General features: G+C 50.3%; 2 protein-coding genes across 3 annotated transcripts; one reads left to right on the top strand and one right to left on the bottom strand.

The window, feature by feature from the left end:
• Window positions 1-4,380: 4,380 nt before the first annotated feature.
• On the bottom strand, window positions 4,381-6,280 carry GPR150 (G protein-coupled receptor 150). The gene has a single exon (XM_082497711.1). It carries the CDS (start codon window positions 6,158-6,160, stop codon window positions 4,664-4,666), a length of 1,497 nt encoding a protein of 498 aa, XP_082353837.1. The 5' UTR covers window positions 6,161-6,280; the 3' UTR covers window positions 4,381-4,663.
• Window positions 6,281-9,170: 2,890 nt separating this feature from the next.
• Window positions 9,171-11,742, top strand: RFESD (Rieske Fe-S domain containing). Of its 2 annotated transcripts, none has more exons than XM_082497635.1 (4): window positions 9,171-9,371; window positions 10,214-10,394; window positions 10,485-10,519; window positions 10,749-11,742. In XM_082497635.1, exons 1-4 carry the CDS (start codon window positions 9,294-9,296, stop codon window positions 11,040-11,042), a joined length of 588 nt encoding a protein of 195 aa, XP_082353761.1. In that variant the 5' UTR covers window positions 9,171-9,293; the 3' UTR covers window positions 11,043-11,742. The 2 variants fall into 2 exon arrangements, with proteins under 2 accessions (XP_082353761.1, XP_082353762.1); XM_082497636.1 differs by lacking the exon at window positions 9,171-9,371 and adding an exon at window positions 9,378-9,533.
• The last annotated feature ends 1,308 nt before the right edge of the window (window positions 11,743-13,050 follow it).

Genomic DNA, 13,050 nt, shown 5'->3' with positions numbered 1-13,050 from the left:
TTCAAGTACTTACTACATCAGCATTCCTTCTTCATACGTGATTCCATCTTTTCAAGATCTGCCTTCTAATCTCTTGCTTTTGGATCTGGTACTTATTACTCCTGGCTGTTTAAAATTTCATAATATGCATAGGCTACTAATGAAGCACGTGTGCAAGTAAAGAGGAATCTGGTCTCTGGTCACTGTTGGAAATTAAGATAAACAAAACAAAACAAACCAGACCCCTCTGACCAAACCTGTGAGTAGAGCAGTTCTCTGAAAAGTGGTAGTGTGATTGCATAGCATAAGATGAAAACTGCTTAAATAGATCTCCATTATGCAGTTAGATTCTGTAGGTAAATGTTTTAATGTGCATCAACAAGTGGAAAACTGGAACCGGTGATGTACACAGAGGGGATGCAATTGACATTTGCAGAAAAAGTTAACATAAAAATACTGCTTTATGTTTTTCCAGGGATGTGATTAAAAAAAACAAAGCGGATTTGGAAGAAGGTTTAGCTAGTAACTCTTCTGCTTAAGGAAAAATGTTATTGTAGCAGCACTTAAGTTTGCTTATTCTTGATCACAATTGTTGCTGCTATAGTAACAATTCAGGATGACATTATACTTCATACCTACATGCTTTCTGAAATCTGTAATGAAATATGCAGTGGTAGCAGTAACCTAGTAAAATTAAACATGAAAAATACATGTCTCTTCTGATGGCTAAGGACTCTACATGCATTTCATAAACCACTTACCACACTAGAATTAGGTACATAATTATGAATAATTTAGCTGTAAAATTCCCAGTACATTGTACATTCCTTGGACAAAATACTCTGGTTTTTTTTTTGTGTGTTCATAGAACATTAAGGCTAAGCTTACACTACTTACCACTACAGTAGTTGGGTTTTTTTCTTTTTTGTGAGGGCAAGGAACAAATTAATAGTTAAAATAAATGTTCAAACACTGTAGCACGTCATTGTAATTCTTGCTAAAATGAGCTCAGATAATGATGAAATAATTTCAACAAAAACCATGTCTTAGCAGTGCAATGTTAAACAGCTGCATAAGAAGAGAAAATAAATACATCCATATGAAGGCATATTTAGCAGGGAAACAAATAATTGATCACTTTCCAGAGGTCTGGACAGAACGCAATACATTGTACAGAATATAGCGAAATAAAATTATGGTGGACTGGATGTGTTTTGTGTTTTAAAGAACATATTTAAAGAAATTACTAGAAAATGGTTGAAGAATTTACTGAAATGTTTACTTTGTCATTTCTGTGGACAACGCTTTCTTTAACGACATGAGTTTTTAAGATGTACTTCCACTAAGTGTTAGGCTTACCAAAGTGCAGTTTGTGATACTCTGCGAAAGGGAAAAACAAATTGGGAAAACAAACTTCTCACTGTAACTCCTTGCAACAAGTTTGTGTGTCACAGGCTGTCCAAAGAAACCCGGGGGGAGGGGGGTCGTCTAGACAATGCAGGAAGCCCCAGGGATGTGCCCGCACGCAAAGCAGAGTTGTGATGTCAGGAGGTAGGGTCGCTCCCTCGCAAGGCGGTTCTGTAGCGGGCTGCGATCAGAGCCTACGTGAGTACGTCTAGTCTTGTACTTACTTCTGTATCTGGTCTTCTTAAAATGCTTATTGAGAAATGCTTTGTTAAAAGCAAAACTGACTTTTGCAAGTTTTTTGTGTGTGAGTGAACCTTTGTTCTGAAGAGTTCGAGAGAAGGCAAAAGCCCCCTAATGCCTTCCTTCCTCTGTTTGCGATAAACAATCAACCTGTGTTGGTGCAGAACTGAGCTAATTTAAGTCTAAACCAGATACATTTAACAATGTGGTCATATTCAGTTACTCTGTCTTAGTTATGCTCATACATCGGCATTATTGTAACACGAATCAAATGAGGTTTACAGCATGCAAGGTTGGCGAGCTAACAAAGGAAAAAAAATCTGTTTTTTGATCACACTGAACGAGTTACCATGGTATTAACATTGAAGAGACTTTGGAGAGAGAGAGGGAGAAGGAAGGCTGGAGTGCCAACAGGTCCAACCATATTTATTAGATGTAGCCAGGTCAACGCAGCCTCAGGAGGTTTACCTGAGACTACTGAGGGCGTTGGCCTGATCAGCTTCTGAACCTTTCTTTTATCTTCAAGTGCTTACAAAGGCAGGAGAGGTACTGCTGTCCTGATGAACAAAAATGGGAATTATTTTTGTAAATACAAGGTCCTAGTGGTCACTGGAGAGGTGATGCACTGCCAATGTCAATTTGCCAACAAATCACATGAAAACAATAATCTGCCGCCTTTGTCAGGATAACCAACCGAGTCGGTAGGAAAAAAATCAGTGGGGAAATCCAGGCTTTGAATGCACCTGTGCAACAGCCTTTCTGATCTTATTTTAAGCGAGCTGTGGAAACAGTCTAGATAGAATTACTGTAAGTTAGGTTCGCAACTGGCTAAAATCAAACTGAGTAGTAGATGCCAAAACCTAAAAAGTGGGAAGGCTGATCAAATAAAGTCTGCAAAAATCTGATGTGGTACTGTTTGGTGCTTTTTAATAAGTCCTTTGAATGCAGGAGCAAGCACTTTTTTCTTATTAAACATGAGAAAATTCACCTTGGGAGAGCTGTCGGCACTTCTGAGGATAGCCTAAAATTCAAAATAGTGTTGATTAGCTGGAAAAAATGATCTGAAATCAATCAGATTAAATTCATGATGGATTAGTTAAAGGTCAGAATACAAACAAAGGTGAAAAATACTAGAACGGTGAACAACAAACTGCCTAGGCTGCAATTTGGCAGGAAAAAAAGCCCCACACGCCTGGAGATTTTTGAGATCCAGAAGCAGAGTATGAGTCAACAGCATGATGTGACGAAGGAAACGAGTGATGTTTGAGGGTGGTTAAAGGAGTGTTGTATGTAAGACAAAAAAGGCAATTATTTTATTCTTCTTAACACTAGTAAAGCCTCAGAGTATTGTCTCCCCTTCGTGGCTTTGATTTTTAAGAAGGACCTAAACAGATCAGAGGATTCAGAGGAAAATAATATAAATAAGGGTCTTGTGAATCGTGTTGGGTTTATTTCAGCCATCAGAGAAACCTTGACAAGTCTTCAGCTATGAATAAGGCTCATATAAAAGCACGGCAAGTGCTGCCACTGAGGATGGAAAAAGAAATGTCTTGGTATTTCAGGCAGTGCTGTTCTGATGAGCTATTTGGAGGGAAAAAAAAAAAATGACAACTGGTAAGTGGTAAAACATTAAAACAGCTTGCCAAGAGAACCCCAAAGAAAAGAGAGAGGTGTAGAGAAAAGGGTTTTGGGCAGGTTGGTGACGGGCAGGTCGAGAGCAGGGATGCAATGAGCCTCAGGTCCCGTGTCGCTGCAGCAGTGCCGGTCTGTCACCCACGATGGGCTGCAGCGCCAGCCAGACCCCGCGCAAGCAGGACCTCTGCCCCGGGCTGACCCTTCTCACTCCCCACGTGCGCGCATGCTGCTGCAGCCTGCGAGAACTGGATGGAAAACCCCGCTGGGCAGCTTCCCACGAAAAGAGAGGCTGCCATTTAGCACGCTGTGCAGCTGCTGAAACACACGCAGAGGGCACACTGTTCCCACCCCGCTCGTACCTGCGCAGGAACGGCAGCCAGGCGCCTTCGGGGAGAAACACCTTCACACGATTGCAGCATAGACACATTTCAGTTCGTGTTCAGCATCTCAGACTCCTCACAGGAGTCAGTCGGACGGGGAATCCACCACGGCAACCAGATACGGGGATGCGTGTACCTCCTGCTCCATCAGGTGTCGGTGAGGTCCCTCCCACGTCCGACCATGGCACTGACACGGCTCCCGTCTGCAGGCACAGGGCTCTCGCTGTTACCTGCTGTGCTTTGTCAGTCATCTTCGTACCTGTGCACTGTCATCAACACACCGGGGGTATCGATATGCTACCAGCTATAAACATTCCACACCACTCGTGCCCAGTCCCACAGAAATAGAGCTCTTGTACCGCAGAAAAATGTAGGTTTGACTTAATTTGTAGTGTCAAGATTGAAAAAAAATACTCATCTGGTGAAGTAAGTGTAATGGAAATCTTACAAATGAAACAGGAGATAAATGAGAAGGATACGGTCTTGGTCAGTATTCCTTCGTTGCCTTAAAACACACTAAGCAGGAATAAATATCACAGTGTTTTAGACGACTTTTGCCACATTTTACACACATACATCCCGTTGCAGCGCGCCTGTTACAGCCCCCTGCTCAGTCTGTACAGCTAATTAGTTAACTAATGCAAGAATTACACCAGCCTGTCAGAAACGAAACGGTCACAGCTGTCCTTTTCTGGTGAACTTAAAGAACAGCAACAACGAAAAAAGAGTAATTTCTTGGACTGACCGATTTTATTTCTGAATGAGGTATCACAAAATCCACAAAGTACAACCAAAATACTCATAAGGCTTTGTACGGATCACAAGTTGGGCTCTGAATGGGAACAACGTTTGGGTGGTTTTGCATAGCAACAGCCGTCCCGCCGATTCTGCCCTCTTCCGTACACGCGTTTGAACGCGAAAACACATCCAAAAAGAAAAAAAAAAAAAAAAAAAAAGAAAATATATCCCCGAAGCTCAGCCGAAACCAAGGTAAAGGAGACGGGGCACCGCCGTGCGGCTGCTCAAGCGCTTCCCAGCGCACAGCCCCGTCCCGTCCCCGCCGCCGGACGAGAGTTCGGCCCTGACCGGGACCCGCGCGGGCACCGCGCCACGCGTGGGGACGGCCCCGCCGCTGCTGCCGCCGCCGGGCCGCGGGGGGAGCCGGGGGTACCGGCGGAGCCGCGAGTACCGGGGGAGCAGGGGGTACGGGGGGTGCCGGGGATGCCGGAGAAGCCCGGGGTGCCGGGGCAGCCGTGGGTACCGGAGGAGCCCGGGGTACCGGGGATGCCGGGGGTGCCCGTGCAGCCGGCGCGGCGGCGGAGCGGCCGGCGGAGCGTGTCCCCGCGCCGCCCCAGTCCGTCGATGCCGCGGCGGCAGCAGCAGCAGACGGCGGCGGGCGCCGTGCCGGTGCCGGTGGCGGTTCCGCAGAGGCCGCGGCGGAGGCGGCCGTGCAGCACGAGGCAGGCGTAGGGGTTGAGCGCGCTGTTGGCCGCCGCCACGATGCCCAACGCCGCCAGCGCCTCCCGCCGCCCCCCGCCGGGCGCGGCGGCCAGGCCCAGCTCCGCGGCGCAGCGCGGCAGGCGGCACAGCCCGAACAGCCCCGACAGCACCAGCGGCAGCCGCAGCGCCCGCCACCGACCGCCCCCCGCCGCCGCCGCCGCCGCCGCCGCCGCCCGCCGCCGCCTCCGCCGGGCGGCCCCGACGGCGAGCAGGCTGCGGGCGCCGGCCCAGCAGAGCAGCCCGGCGGGCGCCAGGAAGCCGGTGGCCGCCCCGTAGGCGGCGAAGGCCAGGCCCTGCCAGCGCGGCAGCTCCTCCACCACGCTGCGGCAGCGGGGCCCGCCGGGGCGCGGCGGGGCCGGGCGGAAGGCGAAGGCCTGCGGCAGGGCGAGCAGCGGCGCCAGCAGCCAGCCCAGGGCGGCCAGCCGGCCGGCGGGCAGCGCCGGGCGGTGCCGCTCCAGCGCCAGCAGCACCAGCCCGTGGGCCGAGGCCAGCGGCCCGCAGCGCTGCAGCAGCGGCAGCAGGCGGCAGGCGAAGCCCCCCGGGGGACCGGCGGGGCCGGGCAGCTCGGTCGCCAGCCGCGGCAGCAGCGCTAGCCCGCAGCCCGCCAGGTCGGCCAGCGCCAGGTGCCCCAGCAGCAGGTCCCGCCGACGGCGCGGCCGCCCCCCGCGCAGCCCCCCCAGCACCAGCCCGTTGCCCACCAGCGCCAGCAGCAGGACGGCCCCGGCCCAGGCCGCCCGCGGGCCGCGGAGGGGCGGGGGGGCGCCGGGGGCGGAGAGGTTGAGGCCCGGGGGGAAGGGGTCCTCCTCCATGGGGGCAGCCGCCGCTCGGGCCGCCGCGCTTCCCCGGTGGCGGCGGCGGCGGCGCTCCCCGGAGGCATATATAGGGGCTGGCCCGTCATCCGGCACCGGGGGTGGGCTGCGCGCACGGCGGATCGCACGCCCCCCGCCCCCGGCGCCGGCGAGCATCTTCCCCCGGTGGTCCTCTCCCCCCGGCGGGCATCTTCTCCCGACGGTCCTCATCCCCTATACAGCCCGGGACCGGCGAGCATCTTCCCCCGGTGGTCCTCATCCGCCGCATCCCTCACCCCCCCGGCGTCTCCCCCGGACGGCTGCGTGACCCGCTCCCGCCCGGCCCCGGCACCACCGTCCCGGCGAGCGGACACCCCCGAGCGGCCCCGCCGGTGCCCGCCCCAGCGGAGCATCCTCCGGCGGGCAGAGAGGGGAACGGGGGGAGCGGGGGGGGGGTTGGGGAGGGGCGCGGTGCCCCTTGTTCTGGTCTCCGCACGGGAGTTTTTGGGACCCGGGACAGCCCCGACGGCTGCCTCCCCTCCCCCCCCCCGCGTCTCCAGGGCACGTCGGGCCCACCGTATTTTTCCCTTTCCCCAAAGCGGGGACAGGCGTTAGCGCAGGGCAGAGCAACGAATTACTACGCCCCTTACACCCAGCTGTATTTCCAGCCGGAAAACGATTCCTGTGGCTGCTCCCAAATCGCTTTGACTGTCGTTCCCAGCAGGTGGCACTTGGCTGCAGGGGCGCCTCCATCCAGCACAGTGTGGAGTGACTCAGAAAACGTCAGAGCAGCCAAAGTCTTAAGAAAAACGTTAGGAAAAAATTGAGTAGAAAATCAACTTGTAGTGTCTGTGTGGGGAGGGGAATAACCTTTTCTCTTTTTAACTGAAATGTTTTTACTTCCCTGGGTTGCTGCTGCTGTGGTAGCCGGTTGGGAGCTAAGGATGCTGTCATGGGACCCGGGGGGGATTGTGTGGGCCATTGTGGTCCATGTCTTGTTTGAACAGCTGTTCTTAACACGGTCATCAGCCTGGAAAAAGCAGGAGCAAGCAGAACTGGTAATTATTTCACCTTAGAGTATGATAGAGAGTGTGCTTCCCAAGGGGCTGTGAGAGGGCAGACAGACAGATTGCCTTTTTAATGTGCTTTTGATATATCGGCAGGTGACACGCACCAGCTCAGTATATCCTGATCCACACTTAACGCCCGTGGCTGTTCTGTTTAAAGAAAGGGAGGAGAAAGCAGTTCTTTGTGGGTCGGGTTCCAGCTGTGGAGGCAGTGTTATCCAGGTGGCACCAAGTCAGGGGCTGAGGTGGGAGAGGAGAAGGTCACACTGGGTGTAAACCACCTCGGAGGTCTGTTGCCTTTCTCTTAGCCTGGGACCTGTCCCAGACACCGGGGACTCCTGTAAAGAAGGAATTGCTGCCTTCTTTGGGGCTTTCAGTGCCTCCTGGGCTGCTCTAGGTTGAAATCTCTCATAGTCCATTCATACTTTGTGGGTAGAGATCCACTTCATGGATGAAAAAGTGGCCAACAGTAGGTCTGCAGTTGGAGATCTGGGCTGTATCAGGACCAGTATGGCCAGCAGGACTGGGGCAGTGATCGTGCCCCTGTGCTGGGCACTGGTGAGGCCCCACCGCAAGTGCTGTATTCAGATCTGGGCCCCTCACCACAAGAAGGATATTGAGGTGCTGCAGCAAGTCCAGAGAAGGGCAGTGAAGCTGGTGAGGGGTCTGGAGCACACGTCTGATGGGGAGCAACTGAGAGACCTGGGGGTGTTCAGCCTGGAGGAAAGGCAGATGAGGGGAGACCTTCTCACTCTCTACAGCTCCCTGACAGGAGGGTGTAGCAAGGGGGGGCGGTCTCTTCTCCCAAGGAACAGGCCAGGAGACAAGAGGAAACGGCCTCAAGTTGCCCCAGGGCAGCTTTAGCTCGGGTATCAGGAAAGGCTTGTTCACGGCAAGGCTTGTCCAGCATCCGAAGGGGCTGCCCAGGGAAGCGGTGGAGTCGCCATCCCTGGAGGTATTTAAAAGACAGGTAGACGTGGTGCTGAGGGACATGGTTCAGTGGTGGAGTTGGCAGTGTTAGGTTGATGGCTGGAGCTGATGATCTTAAAGGTTCCTTCCAACCCAGACAATTCTATCATTCTAAGAGGGTCTTTTGTGATGAGTCCATAGTTGTGCTCTTTTTCTGAGGGAACAAAGTCCTTTATCACCATCCATTTAGTGTATTAACAAGTGTATGTGGCCTTGAGGGCTTTCTTCTGGAGGACCCTGATGTGCCGAGGCAGTTCTTAACCTGCAGTTTGTTGCCGATAAGCATGCAAACCTTGTCTGTAAAACGAAGCTGATGGTTATTGATTGCTTACACCAGTTGGGCCATGTGGGGTCCACAGCGTGCTGACAGTCTGAGCCAGGTTTCGGAATGGGATGCCTGGGTCATTTATGTGTAGAAAATCCAGGCAGACTATAGAAAAAACATCACTAAATGAGATGGACGTTTGGCAACAAATGTTATTTTAATACTGGTCTGGACATATGTAGGTGTGTGTGTTGATGTACGTAGTAGATATGTGTGTGTGTGTCTGTATCTCTGTATGTGTATGTCTATGGATATAGAATCTTTTAGAGGTGTCTTCATCATAAGAGTGTATCTAACAACAGGCTTCTGCATTTTAAGGTTTTGGCCAATCTGGGAAGTTTATATGCAGAGTCAGCCAAAAGGTGATAGTAAAAAAACCAGGGATTTCTTACACCAGTTCCTGTGGTTGGTTTGCTACATGCTGTGCTTATTTCCTGAAGAAAATAAGCGTGAAAGTGTTATTGGATGGTCCCGTGAGCCTGACAGTGACGTTCCACTTTCTAGATAAGACTGGGTGGAAGTTCCTGTAAACTGGAAAGCAGAACGTCGGTTCTTACGGTTGATTGTGTGCAAATCTGATAACAACTGTCCTTGGAAACACCACACCGTTGCTCACACCAGTCGTCCCAGTGTAATGGCGCAGTAGGAAACACGCAGTTGCCGGTCCCGAATGAACACATGCCATAACGCACGGCTCTGGGGAGGGTTTTGGTTCGGCGCATCCTGCTTGGTGGTGGCGGCACGTGCTCGCGGGGGAGCAGGGCAGCAGGAGGAACCCGGACCTCTCTTCTGCTGTTATCAGGGCAGCCCCAGCGCGTCCCCGCTCCTTATCAGCCCCGGCAGAGCTGTCCCTGCCGCGCTCAGCCGCCATACGTCCTGCCTCTGCGGCTACAGGGGCCGGCCCCGCTGCCTCCCCTTTGCGCGTAAAGAGGGGCCGCGACGCACACCCTGACATAGGTGAGCAAGGCGGGACGGGCTGCGACAGGCGCCGCGGGGAGAGGCGATGCTGGACCTCATTATTCTCAGCCTCCATTTCTTCATCTGCTTTCTCATCTCTGTTGCGATCTGGCGTGGGCCCAAGGTATGGTGGTGGCTCGCTGCCGCGCTGCTCTTGGTGGCTCTGCACCCCCCCGTGGCGGGATGCGGTCCCCCTGCGGTCTCAGCACGTGCAAAGATCTTTTTTAGCCTGATTTTCCAGAGGGAACGTGGGAGCGCAGAGGGGACTGGAGCGCAGTAGCTAATGGTAAGCAAATTTAGAAGGAAGGCAGGTTTTGTGGTAAAATTACTCATGTCCTCTGCTGGGAGAGGGAGAGGCTATTGGACATCTGACACGTGTAGGAGGAGGAAGGGAAAGGGAGGCGCGTTTGCTAAAAAGGCCAGGTTGAATATAGCTGCTCAATAAATGATTTTTTTTCCTTTTGCAGATGATATTTTCAGGTTTTTATCAACTTCCATCAGTTTGTGTTTCTAGCCATAATATTACTTAGGGAGTATTGGATTTACATGTAAATGCTACTGTTTTCCCATCGCATAGCTAAATAGTATAGTATTTTACAAGCAACAACCCTGTACTGTTTTGCATATACCTTTCCAGGGGATATGGCAATTAAAGTGCAGAGTAAATGAATAGTGATTTAGAATTTATCTTGCCTCAGCCTCAGGTATCAGGTTTGCAGCAGCTGTTTTTCCCAGTCCCAGTTCTGTTAGTGAACACGTTGGGCAAACTTTATCACGAACTCCTGTGCTTTGCTTTGGGTGCGTGTTGATAGTCTTTTACCAAAACTTCTGCTCCTTTCATCTCACGTGTTACATGGGCCGGGTGTCGTCTGGGACCGAGACCATCCATTCTACACACAGAAATCCAAACATGAACTGCTTTATAAGTGGCTTTTTGATTTTTTTATTTTTTGTGTGTGTTTTAAGGATGTGGATTTGCCCAGCTCAAGTACGGGCACAGTTGAAAAGGAGCCAGACGGTCTTATATTAATTGGCAAAGAAGATGACATAAAGAAGTCCGAGAGAATTACAGCCAAAGTCAATGGCAGAGAAATTGTTGTTTTCTACCATGAAGGGAAATTTCACGCTTTGGACTCTCGCTGCTACCGTAAGATATTTGCACATATGATCTCAATGTGGCAACAATTAAGCATAAAATCTGCTGCATAAATTAATACTGTGTTCTACCATGTTTCAGATGAAGGAGGCCCTTTGCGTCTTGGAGAAATAGAGGTACGTAAGCAAAATAAAAATAGTGTAGCGGCATAGAGTCATGTGAAAACACTAATGCATTTTTGGAATACTTTTATCTGAACATAACATCAAAAGAAATGGATATATATCTAGAATAGCAGACAGCCATACAGCCAAATCGCCAAACGTCTTTTGCTGCAGAGATTCTTCCAGGCGAAGAATCAGAAGCTGGAGACTTGCTATTTTTATCCTCTTCTTCTTCTTGCAGGATATCAATGGTCAAGCATGTATCGTTTGTCCTTGGCATAAGTATAAAATCACTCTGGAAACAGGAGAAGGATTGTATGAAGGAATAAACCCTCTGGAGCCATCACCAACGCCACAGTGGCAATCAAAAGGAGTGAAACAGAGGATTCATAAAGTCACAATAGACAATGGAAACGTTTATGTGAGTCCTCCAGATCTGTCTGTAAGCTTTGACTCCGATTATTTTGCTGACAAGTACAAAAATAGTGGTGATTTATCTATGGAAAAACAAAGCAACTCGAAAGCAGCAGAGTAAGGCATAGACAGAAGGCGGAATCCGGGTGAATGCTCCAACGAAGAACCATTGTCATGAAATAGAAGTGTACTGTGGCCGTGAAGATTGTCTCCAGATTAAATTCTAGTGTTAATGTTATCTTAAAGCATTGGAACGCATAGAATTGAGTAAGATAAGAAGCTCTGCATTGTCAGAAATGTGACTGATCTTGTGCCAATCATTATTTTTTTTTGCATTTGCATTTCAAAAAGACTTATGTACAGCAGAGTGCTTCATAATACTTGATGTTTTAGAAATCCTATTTTGCTAAAATTAAGTTTTAGGAGGGAATGTAGTATATTACTGCTTATAAAACACATTACATAGTTTAAGGTAAATAGGTGTAAAGGTTATGCTAATGTACTTAACAGTTTATAGTTATACTGCCTTTGGTATAAATAACATGGAAATTTTTAACTTTTTAGACACGTGAGCAATCTCTGTATGTTTATTAAGTGCCACAAAGAGAAGCACAAAACTTGAGCATATTTTAGTGACCTTCTTTATACATAGTTGTGTATTACTACCGTGATTCCATGGAAGTATTTCTTTTCATTCTCCTCATTGAACTCTTTTTGTTAGTTCACCAAACAACGTGACAAGTGCTTGTCACACGTAGCTTGTTCTTCCTGATTCTGTTGGATAAGGAAGAAGCTGTTGGGCATAAAAACCTGATACATAATGCAGTGGCTCTTGTTTGGTTTTATTTATTGTCAGTACATTTTTGTACATTCCTTTGAAAAAGCATGCTTTGCGTTTAGAGGCAAAAGTTCGGTTTCTCTGTGTGCATTCACTGTATAATGTCAGATGTGCCCCGACAACCCCTCCGGGAAGTCCTCCCCCGGAGCCGCGCTGGGTGTGGAGCGGGCTGGGCGTTGGGACACGGTGGGCTCTCTGCCCGGCCCATGGGGTGCAGGCTGCAGAGATACACTGCAAACGCCTAACGTCATCTTGCATGGCTGCGGTGGCATGGCTGCAGTGCTTTGGGGTGCATTTTTGGGGTGGTTTATTGGCTCTTTGCAAAGTTGGGTGGTAATCGGATTCAGTTTGAAGTTGCCTGGTCTCCGTCTGTGAGCTTCTCGCGTGCATGCAGAGGGTTGTCTTGCTTTCAATGTCTGTGAAGGGTAAGTCAGTCTGTGTCAACACCATTGTTCATATAAACGTATCTAAAAGTAGCGAGGCATAGGCAAGCGTCAGAGGAAAACATCTGTGCCCAACTGATCACAATGAAAAAAGCAAAGCACACAATCAGTTTATTTCACCGCATTTAAATTTAGACGCCCACCTCTGATCACGCCTCCTCACACTGTTTTCGTGGTCAACGGGGAGACGTGGCCCCTTCAAGGTGCTCTTCAGATAAACTGTTCCAGTTTTGCCTTCTTGAAGAACTACAGCACAGAAATGTTTTCCTCCTCCTTCTCCTCCTCCTCCTCCTCCTCCTCCTCCTGCTTCTCCTTCTCTTTCTCCTCCTCCTCCTCCTCCTCCTCCTCCTCCTCCTCCTCCTTCTCTTCCTCCTCCTCCTCCTCCTCCTCCTCCTCCTTCTCTTCCTCCTCCTCCTTCTCCTTCTCCTCCTCCTTCTCTTCCTCCTCCTCTCGCTGACCACTCACCCAGCCAGTGCTGGCGAGATCAGACGCGGATGCTGCCTTCTGCCAGATGAATCACATCTTGATCATCTGCTAGAAAATGCTGTTATGTATCGACTGGTTCTGTGGGGGGGGTTGTTTGTTTGTTTGTTGGTTTGTTTTTTAAAGGAATACTTAACCTTCTCCCCTCGCAGCCAGAGGGCGAATGGCCGGAGGGTGAGGAGGTGATAGAGCCGGTACTCCGAGGGGCCTGGACCGCGCATCCCTTTGGGATGGAGAATTGCTTCCCTCCCCTCCCTCCTCACCCAGCTGCCTGCGCCTGCGATGAAACCGAAGTATTCATGTCTTTCCTGTTGAAAGACATGGATCATATAAAAGAAATGCATTGTGAGGTCTTCAGATATACC

The sequence above is a fragment of the Vanellus vanellus genome (assembly GCF_965231255.1).
Source record: "Vanellus vanellus genome assembly, chromosome: Z".
Lineage (NCBI taxonomy): Eukaryota > Metazoa > Chordata > Aves > Charadriiformes > Charadriidae > Vanellus > Vanellus vanellus.
The sequence above is the reverse complement of the archived record's forward strand: the minus strand, read 5'-3'. Positions and strand labels throughout refer to the sequence as shown.

Bases quoted from the DNA above. Each gene is read 5' to 3' on its own strand.
- GPR150 (XM_082497711.1), bottom strand. From the start codon at position 6,160: ATGAGGACCGTCGGGAGAAGATGCCCGCCGGGGGGAGAGGACCACCGG.
- RFESD (XM_082497635.1), top strand. From the start codon at position 9,294: ATGCTGGACCTCATTATTCTCAGCCTCCATTTCTTCATCTGCTTTCTC. The intron at 10,395-10,484 runs GTAAGATATTTG...ACCATGTTTCAG, and splicing joins TTTGGACTCTCGCTGCTACC to ATGAAGGAGGCCCTTTGCGT. The intron at 10,520-10,748 runs GTACGTAAGCAA...TTCTTCTTGCAG, and splicing joins TGCGTCTTGGAGAAATAGAG to GATATCAATGGTCAAGCATG.